General features: G+C 38.1%; 1 protein-coding gene across 3 annotated transcripts; it reads left to right on the forward strand.

Annotated features, from left to right (window-relative positions):
- Positions 1–2,587: 2,587 nt before the first annotated feature.
- Positions 2,588–5,366, forward strand: eny2 (ENY2 transcription and export complex 2 subunit). Of its 3 annotated transcripts, none has more exons than XM_084384769.1 (5): positions 2,588–2,964; positions 3,280–3,353; positions 3,755–3,825; positions 3,910–3,984; positions 4,813–5,354. In XM_084384769.1, exons 2-5 carry the CDS (start codon positions 3,286–3,288, stop codon positions 4,884–4,886), a joined length of 288 nt encoding a protein of 95 aa, XP_084240895.1. In that variant the 5' UTR covers positions 2,588–2,964; positions 3,280–3,285; the 3' UTR covers positions 4,887–5,354. The 3 variants fall into 3 exon arrangements, with proteins under 3 accessions (XP_084240895.1, XP_084240894.1, XP_084240896.1); XM_084384768.1 differs by having other exon boundaries at positions 2,852–3,193; positions 4,813–5,366; XM_084384770.1 differs by having other exon boundaries at positions 2,852–2,914; positions 4,813–5,052.
- The last annotated feature ends 5,215 nt before the right edge of the window (positions 5,367–10,581 follow it).

The raw sequence follows: 10,581 nt of genomic DNA on the forward strand, positions 1-10,581 counted from the left end.
CTATGACCAATATGACATTTTCCTAAGGCTTAACATTTATGGTTTTCCTGTAAGCCATTAAAGCCAGTTTTTGGTTTAAAGACGATACTGTTCATCCAAGGAGAATCTCGATTGAATATTCCAGTACATTCCTCGGCATGTCTCATCTGCACTTAACTTCAATGGACAGTGAATGATAAAAATGAGCGAGAAGCAGGCATAAGAGGATAAAAACGTATCAAGCCAAGGGAAAAGAGTATGTTTTGACTGCTCACCTCCTATCACTTACACAACTTTGATGATTAATTATGAATTTATATCTCAGCGCATCAACAAAACTGTCAGATTATGTTCTGCACCTCGTATTTCAACAGTTAATTGTTTATTTCGAGAACTTATAATATTGCACAAAAAGTTTGAAGTTAAGCTGAAAGGAGACTAAATAAGGAAAAAATCTTTATAAATCCCTCAGAAGGACAGTTAACAAGCTTTCTGGATTTCACATGTGAGTACTATCAATCTTACTCTTCTCTTGTTTAAAGAGACACTATGACTCTATAACAGACCTTGTAACCCATCAATCGCTCTGTCAGACCAGGACGTTTCCACTTGAGTGCTCACTCACCCCTCAATCGTATAGCCTCAGTTCATGACTTTAACACACTTACTGGTCAGTATCAATAAAAATCAACACACAATGTCTGGAAAGGTGTTAACGGCAAACGTTATGAACCCTAGCCCATTCAGCCCAGAGCTTGCAATGCTTAGAAATCAGTAAATCAAAGGCAATTAAAATTCATGAGGCATCTAAAAGCTCAGTAGAGTGTTTAATTAAACTAGAGACGAGAAAATCCACGGTAATAGACTGTCATGGGGTCTGCAAATCAAGCATAATAAGACCCCTTAAAAAACACAATGTCACACGTTTTAGCAGTTTATGACACCCCCATGGTTTAATTAACTGATGTGGGTGGAAATTATAGAATTTAGATAATTGTAATACTTTTTGTCTAACCACCAGAGGTTTGGTCCTAGAACTGAGGAAGTCAGCTACACCTGTCTGCTTCAAATATCAGTCGTATTTAAGATCTGTAATTATAAAGCAGACTTAAAGAGCAAGAACTGATGTCAAGTATATGTTTCAGACCTTTCTGACTTAAAATGTATATTTGTTATAAATAATATTTTTGCAATTTTTTGCTATTTTTGTTTTTCAAAGATTATTTGATGAATAGAAAGCTCAAAAGAACAGCGTTAATTTAAACTATAACTTTTTCAAACAATGTCTTTACTGTACTTTTTGATCAATGTAATGCAATGTAATATTGTAATATTACCTGAATACAAATAATTAGACTTTCTTACTGACCCGAACCTTTTTTTAAATGTGCATAGTTATTCGTTTTCAAGTTCTACTTGGCATAAATAGTCCAGACTAAACAATATGTATCAGTGAAATAAAATGTTCTACCTGAGACTTACTCACAGGTGTTCTGCCTGCATCAAACAGACAGTCAGGATGACTTCTTCTGCCTCACTGAAAGGCTTCTGGCTGCTGCTTTTCCAGAAATAGTTATTCCGTGAAACAAGTGCATGGAAGCAGAAAACCACCATAGAGAAGGAAACACTTCTTGGGGATTTAACCAGTAAGTGTCTGTGGTGTTGTCTTCTCTGAAGGTGGTTTGCAACAGTAGTTTCCTACACAGGATGATAACTTAACTTAAATAACATAAAGGAAAAATTCAGGCATCATTTACTCACTCGTGTTAAACACAAAAAGTGATGGATTATGTTTGTGATACATTCATGATGTTTTTTTGGGGGTTTTTTTGCATGCTATTTGAAGCTTACAGCTCCAGTTTCCATTCATTGTAGCTGCATAATAAAGAGTGACCACCACAGCACATTATTAAAATGACCCTTTAGAATAATGTGAATAAAAGTGGATGACATGAGGGTGAGAAATAATGGCAGAATATTCGTTTTGGGATAAACTTTAAAACTTCCTCTTCAAGCTACCAGAAAGCTTTGCGTTTTCGTCCTAAGTGACATGGCAAATGAAACAGACCTTAAATACAGATCTCATCACCAATTCTCTGCCAACATAACTCTGGTTCATTCATGAGTGCTCAATCATCTTTGGTCTCACCTAACACATCTTTATCACATGCAGTTTGGAAAATTTATGAGCAAAGCTTTTATCTTTCTTCTTCTGCATAACTCAGTGCTATTTTACATATTTGAGGCATCACATGATATTCCAATTTGTATTCTCAAATTCTTACCTGATCTAATCAGAAGCAGACACCTTTGAGAAAACAGTGGATTTTGTAATGCATTCTCTATGACACATCGCCATCTTGTGGTACAGGATACCTTCATAAAAAGGAAAGAAAATGTAAATATTAATTTTGTATCAATGCGTGTAATATTACATTAAAATAAGCGTAATTCAACCTTCAGAAAAGTTCATGCGTGACGTGTGGTATTTGTGATGTAGGTTCAGACAGGCCTAAAACCATGGATTGCTCCTAGTGGGATGTAAGATCAATGAATAGCTATGATGAGTAGATTACACTTAAATAGATTAATTGACTAATTTGACCGAATGTCTCAAAATGCCGTCTTGTGAAAACATGGTACAAGACAGCCTCGCTCTTTCTCCACATGTGTGTAGATAACTACGGCGTATTTTTCAACTACTACAAGCACACTATTTTAACGACAGTTAAAATGTTAGATAAGTTTAGCATGTATACAAAAACATGTAGGACCCGGGTTTTATTTGGGGTAAATCATACAAGTTTAGAACGCCATACACATTGAAACTGTATAGGAACCATAAATAGGAAGGAACCTTCCACCGATCATCGTGTTTCTGTGGGGAAGATAAACGGTGTGCGGAACGGCCGGCTACAAACAACAGCAAAGAGAGGTCCGCATACACGCCGATGAGAACATTATGCTTATTTTCGTCAGTGTTTGGTACGTTTATTAAACAATATTAAGTTATAATTGCAACAACGATAACCTGATATGCTGCCTCTGTAACGGCATATGAAACAGTCCACCAGTGTTCGTTAACAAAACACAAAAAATGCAAATTAGTGCATCTGATTAAATGTTGTTTTTTTGTTTTCTTTTTTTTCAAAAATCCGGCTAGATGTCTTGTTTGTTTATGCGTAATGTAAAAATGAGACGTGAAATGTGTTTTGTGAGTGGGCACAACCTTTGTCTCTGGCACTATCAATACGAGCTCGATATCACGTCACGTTTCATCATCTTTACTTCTTATTTCAGATTAATATGAGTAAAGAATCACAAATGAGGGCCGCCATAAACCAGAAGTTAATTGAAATGGGTGAGAGGGAGAGGTAAGTGCCTATAATCCTCATGTTCCTCCATGAACTAAAACCTAGTAAGTTACGTACTTGTACAACGTTTTTGGGCATCATAGTCTCAAACACTAGTGATTTGCCTACCTTGACACACATTCCTTGAGTTTATGAAATCTAAGTCATTTCAGAAAAGTTTTAGACATTTTACTCTACTGTATTTGGTTTGGCTACAAATTGCTCTTTGTGAGTAGTCACAAATGACTGGAAAGGGTCATGGAAATTCATTGGTTGAAAGCTGTGAGAACCCTGTGGACAGCATTTATTGTAGAAATGCTTTCTAGGTAGAGAACTCACTACGTTTTTAGTAGTTCTCACTTCGGCTCACCCATCGTATTTCATCTATTAATCTCATTGTCTCTGCTTTGTTTTTTGATCAGGTTAAAGGAGTTGCTTCGAGCCAAGCTCATCGAGTGTGGCTGGAGAGATCAGCTCAAAGCACTCTGCAAAGGTAGGAATGCTAGTCTGATCTCTCTCAAATCATTGCATATGTTCCACGGTTGTTTTTTAAAGCAGCATCGTCGTTGTTTTGCAGAGGTGATCAAGGAGAAAGGAATAGAGAATGTTACTGTAGAGGACTTGGTTGCTGGAGTTACCCCTAAAGGAAGAGGTAGGCTGAAATTAACATTATCCCATAATTTGCTCACCCTCAAGCCAATCTAAGTGTATATGACTTTCTTTTTTCAGCCAAACACAATCAGAGTTATATTAAAAAATATCCTGGCTCTTCCTAGCTTTATAATGGGAGTGAGTAGAGCCTGAGTTTTTGTAGCTCCAAAAACTGCGTGCATCCATCCATCATAAAAGTAATTCATACGGCTCCAGGGGGTTAATAACGGCCTTCTGAAGAGAAGCGATGCATTTTTGTAAGAAAGATATCCATATTTATAACTTTTATAATCACTGGCTTCCGGTAACGGCCGTACGCGAGTCGAGTTCTGGTGGAAGAGTGACCTCTGACCCCATGTATGATGTAGGAGTAGCATAAGCTTAGGGCTGGGCAAAACAAATAGGGCTGGGCAAAAAAGTGGTGGTTACCAAAAGGCACTGATTACAGTTTATAAAGTTATAATTATGTATATATGCTTCAGAAGGCCTTTATTAACCCACTGGAGCTGTATGGATTACTTTTATGATGGATGGATGTGCTTTTTGGAACTCAGGCTCTATTTACTTCCATTATAAAGCTTGGAAGAGCCAGGATATTTTGTAATATAACTCTGATTGTGTTTGGCTGAAAGAAGAAAGTCATATACACCTAGGATGGCTCGAGGGTGAGTCAATTATGGGATCATTTTCATTTTTGGGTGAACTAACCCATGTAACTACATCCCACACATTTAAAAAAAATAATTATTGATACCATTTGGGTGTTAACAAGTATCGCCAAAGATGAAAAAATGAATATCGTTAATTATAACTCTCTTGTGTTCATCAGCCCTGGTGCCTGACAGTGTAAAGAAGGAGCTGCTGCAGAGAATAAGAGCCTTCCTCGCCCAGCACTCGACATGATGCTCAGTATATCTGAAAATACTGTCAGAGTATCTCATTTTTATATTGACATTATGCCAATAGCAATGCCAGAGTGCTATAAATAAGTTAAACCGTTTCATGGTGTGATTTCACTCTTCATTGTGTATTTTGTTACTGCCAATAAAGGTTGATCATGTTTGTACATAAACAGTATTATTTTGAACAGCTTGAATAACTGAACTTAAGTTACCCTCCTTTTTGAGCACAGATCTGAACTTAAATGGTTGTCATTCAAAATAAGTTATACAAATTTACTGTAAAGCAAACGTACTGAATATATCTCACAAGATTTGGACTCAATTGCTAGAAAACCAAAGCCATGTGTAACTAAGTTGTATTCCAAAATTTGAAGTTGATATCACAAAAATGGAGCCTGCTAAAAGGTTTTAAATACTGTTTTCATGTAATACAATGTTCAAATTCAAAGTTTCCACAGGATAAATTGAGTGTTTAAGCTTTTGAATAATTTCTAATTTAAGGAAAAGGGGCAATAAATAAAGTGGTTTCACAGACAGGGTTTAGATTAAGCCAGGATTGGGCCTTAGTTAAATGAGGGCATTTAAGTATCTTTTATAAATGTGCCTAGAAGAAAAAAAAACATTACTGTTGTGCATGTTGATACAAAACAATAGCACTGATATATTGTAAGGTATGCCGGTTCAAGTTGCTTGAAGTTAAGACAACTCAAATATGCATTTTAGTCTGGGACTAGTTTAAGCCTTCTCTGTGAAACCGGACACAAATGTCCTGCTCCCTGGACAGTGACAGTTAACAGACGATGTACTTGCCTTATTAGCTCTTTTCCAAAAGTTAAAGTCTAATACAGTATTACAGAAACCCTTTTTCTGCTGTGCTTTTACCAACACACCACTGCCCTCTTCTGGGCAAGCCTAGATGCTTAGTGATAAACCTCTAATTACATCATCTATCATGTATAGATTTTAAAAAAAAATATGCATTTTCCTAGCCTGCTGCATAAGACAATAACAATCTTTACCAATGAAAACCAATGTTTATGTAGGCCTATTAAGATATTGTGGTGCAGTACTTGGCACAGATGAGCTGGGTTTTTTTTCCTGATATATCTATCTAAATATATGTGCGAGTAAAAGTATACCAACTATAACCACAACCCAAACCTAATACTGATCCCAACTTATTCACACCTAATTCTAAAATCATTTAATGCCAGTTTGAATCTGTTTCATTTGAATGTCAAGTCTTGCTTTAGGCATCAACATATTTAGACTTAATAATATCAAAACCAAATCCTTCCAGTTTTATTGGTCTATTAAAGCCAGACTCTTTATCCCAATCAAAAATGTATTTATATTTCAATTAAGGTAAAGATTCTGTCATTTATATTCCAAGAATTCAGCATGCTTTCCACTTCCAAAAATCTGTTATATTAGTGTAATGAAAACCGAAACCTCTTAACATTAACTGAAGAGAACAGTCTGGAAATCGCAATGTTTTAGATGAAACAAATTTAATAATTTTTGTCAGAGATTTAAAATGACAAATTGCATAACCCTGATTTTGAAATTTCACAGAGCAAACTAACAACAAAAGAAAATTTCAATCCATATAATAATTTTAGTATTGTCATTAAATCAAGAAAAGACACAAAATACATATCAGATTTTCTAGAACACAGCTTTTTAGCTTTCTCAGCGTGTGCTAAAAGCGACAGAATTATTATTTATAAAAAAAAAATTGCCTGAATTTATGAGACTTAAAACCCAGGATTCAGCTCTTGTGGAGCTTACAGTCTACATCTGCATGGGTGTGCATCTCGCTCACTCTGAGAATGAGTAAAGACAAAATTGGCAGAGGTCTGCCTCAGGTCTGAGAAGGTTTAAATGTATTTACACCCTGTTGTGCCTCCAGGGAACTGTTTTCCACCAGCTAATGAGACTCTAGAGCAAGGTTCACTCTGTTATTTCTGGCATGCGCCTGCCGGTCAAACAGGCATCATTCTTTCTCTCTCCGTCCCTCTCTCTTTCCCTTTTCTTCTCTCAGTAGCCCACTGCAAATTACATATGAGGAAATACATCATCCCTTTTAATTTAAGTGCCAAGCCGAGGTCTGCCAAAGATAACACGAGGCAATCTTAGGTTTAATGATCAGCGAACATGTATAAAGTTTCATTTAGCTTGACTTCACATTTCTCCTGTTTATCCCATGATGGCAACATTTTGGCAGCTATGGAAAGAATGCTGTGGAAGTTCAGATTTGTCTGCAGATATCACAATCAGAAACTGTTGTAATTGAAGTTCGATCATAAAAACAGTTTCATTACTTGAAATAAAAGAAGCCTTAACTCAATATATTTAAAAAAAAATGATAATTTTTAAAGTTGCAATAGTCTTTTCTTCCCTATATTGTACTGATGTAGTACTCGAGTCCGGTCTCGAGACCGATTTCTGCTTTCTCGGACTCGACTCGGTCTCGACCCTTCAAAGACTCGGTCTTGACTCGGTCTCGACCCTTCAAAGACTCGGTCTTGACTCGGTCTCGACCCTTCAAAGACTCGGTCTTGACTCGGTCTCGACCCTTCAAAGACTCGGTCTTGACTCGGTCTCGACCCTTCAAAGACTCGGTCTTGACTCGGACTCGGCATAGGCGGTCTCGTCCCCATCACTAGTCCACTAGAATACATACCACTAGAAAATGTAATGTCCTAACTATGATTAAAAAAGTCAGGGTGGGCTTAACATGTTGATGACAGAGCAGCACTGTTGAAGCAGTTTAGAAAAATAGGCAGAAGATGATGCATGTGGTAGGGATTTTTTTAATGATAGTAAAAGCATAGTCCATATTAAGACGTTAAGACTGCTCCTCTAAACAATTCCCAATCTAGCTTAGTCTGTAGGCCTAACTGTTGATTATTAACTGGGGTGATATTAAATCATGAATATGAAAACGGACATGTTTTTATGGTCTTGGTCTCGACTCCTAAAGACTCGGTCTCGACTCGGACTTGCTTCCTCAAAGACTCGGTCTTGACTCGGACTCGACTGAATTTGAAAACCAACGGACTCGGTCTCGACTCGGACTCGACCCTTCAAAGACTCGGTCTTGACTCGGACTCGGCATAGGCGGTCTCGTCCCCATCACTACTATATTGTGACGTATATCCGAGGGGAAACTTCTTGGACAAGAAAAAATGTACGGCAGGACTTGATTTTGTCTATCGGGAATTGATTGGATGGTTGTGGTTTGCTATTGGTCGATCTCATGTGATTGACAGGCTGTCTCACCCTCATGCCAGTAAACACGTCATAAGAGAAGAAAAGAGATGTGGCTGTAAGTTATTTTAATTAAAGATTATGAGGGCACATGAATTTTAGAAAAATAATTGGCACAGATAAATAATTTATTATAAATATTGCAATATTCCAAAAATAATTGTCAATCATGATTTCATAGTGACTTTTAGCCAGTTGCCACAGCCACATTTCTTAATTTTATTCAGTTTAACTTGATGTAGGCTACTAAAATAACTAAAACTGAAATAAAAAATAATACAATGTAAATGAAGACACACAACAAATTTACTAAACCTTTAACAAAAATTCAAATTAAATTGGAAAATAGAAAAATAAAAACGAATTCAAATTATGAATAAAACAATATCTCAATGATATAAAATAACACTGGATCTGAGGTAGAAGTCTGTCCAGAGTGTTAAGACCCATTCACACCAAGGACGATAACTATAAAGATAACGATAAAGATAACTATATTAGCGTCCACACCAGCGGATGATGTCGTTCTGTTTATTCTAAGCGTTTGCTTGTCTGCCACTTTAAATGCTCAAGTGTTACAGCAGAATGGATTCTAATTGGCTGTTAATGTTTTTACGGTTCATCAGCTGGATAACATCGTTCTGAAAGTGATTCCAACGATATCGTTTCTCTATGTTGTTATCGTTAAAGCGTTAAAGGTGTGAACTCTGCTATTCTTTAAAATTGAGAATGCTTTTTTTTAGAACTAGCTACATCTTTATCTTTATATTTATCGTCCTTGATGTGAATGGGCTTCATTGCTAATTGCTGAAAAGGACTTTTCCCAGACTTACAGGTGTCATGCAGGCAATACTGTCACCTTAAAATGAAACTTCTGTCATGATTTACTCACCCTCATGTCGTTCCAAACCTGTATGGCGTTCTTTCTTCTGTGGAACAAATGTCTCAGGTTTGTTTGTTTTGGACCCCATTTACTTTCATTGCATGTACAAAAACGGAAAAAAAGGCAGGTTTGGAATGACATGAGGGTGAGTAAATGATAACATAAAGTTCATTTTCGGGTGAACTGTCCCTTTACTTAAACAGGTGGCTAATTGAGCCGTCATCTAAAACCTTTTACTGAGCAATACCTACAGCATAGCAGTGATCAGCCGGTTTCTTCCCGTCCAGCGCAGCGAAAGAGAGAAAGAGGACAGTAAACACAAAGCAGACATTGTTTATACTGTTTTGAATGCAAGGCCACTTATTGTCTTGGCCTAATTTGCCGTTCCCTCCTTTGAAGTGCGCTACACATTTATATTTCCTGACTCTAAAGCCTCATCTGCGGGTTTTTACCCACCGCCGCTGCAATTGGATAGCGGGTTTCCATGTGTGGCTCTCTCGGGCCCTCCTCTTCTGATAGGAAACACAAGCAGAGAGCATTTCTCTGGCGGACGGGGCTACAGAGAGGCCCCCGAGCGGGCCAGACACCGCTGCAGGGGCTTCTGGCACACCCTGGCAGCAGAATGGTTTCAGTTAAGAATTTCAGTAATCACTTTTAGGAGCGTAATATATAGCTGACCTTTGGCAGCGACACACGACCCCCACTCCCCCGGCGATTTGATCAAAGGAGGCGGCGGTGGCTGTGCAAACAGTGCTATCAGTGAACTCCAATGGATTTACTGCCTGCTTCTTCTCTCTTGTCTCGGCCCGAGCTGTGTTGCTGATACACGGAGGGAGAAGGGTTTCATCTTACAGGATCTCGCCCTCCCCGCTTGAATTTACAGCCCCGATCGGGACCCCACCAACGACACCCCAGCCATCCCGAGCCGTCCGCCTCTCTCATCAACCCCAGCAGTTTTCTTGTGGGAACTTGGAACACACATGTGCTGTTGCACGGGCCACAGACTTAATGTTAGGTTAAAGAGGAAGAATCCCAACAGGAAGAGAGAGAAAGAACAAGAACGAGAGAGAGAAAGAACAAGAACGAGAGAGTGGGAAAAAGAACGGCCGTTAATCATGTCTTGAAGAGCCCCGCTGCAGGAGGGAGAGAGAGTGCATGACCTGTGTATCGCAGCAACTGGCCAGCCCAAGATCTGGCATGGAACCAGGTGTTATGCAAACCACTCGTAACAAAAATAACTTTATTAACTACACAGATGAGAGACGAATGACGACGTATGACTTATGAGTATGAGTTATGCTCATATCCACCTGTGTTTACAAAAGTGCATCAAAGATGCACTTGCAGTTTCAAGTGCAAAATTTCCCTGCATTTTGTTTGCATTTTTAAAAAGGGTCATGACATGAGAAATCAAGTTTGCCTTGATCTTTTGACATATAAGAGGTCTAGCCCTATTCAGACGGGACTAGTTTTCCAGGGGGACGTTAGAGAAATTAGTGTCTCACAGATGTACTTTGCGATTTTAATCCCATCTGAATCT

Source organism: Rutilus rutilus (assembly GCF_951802725.1).
Source record: "Rutilus rutilus genome assembly, chromosome: 17".
NCBI lineage: Eukaryota > Metazoa > Chordata > Actinopteri > Cypriniformes > Leuciscidae > Rutilus > Rutilus rutilus.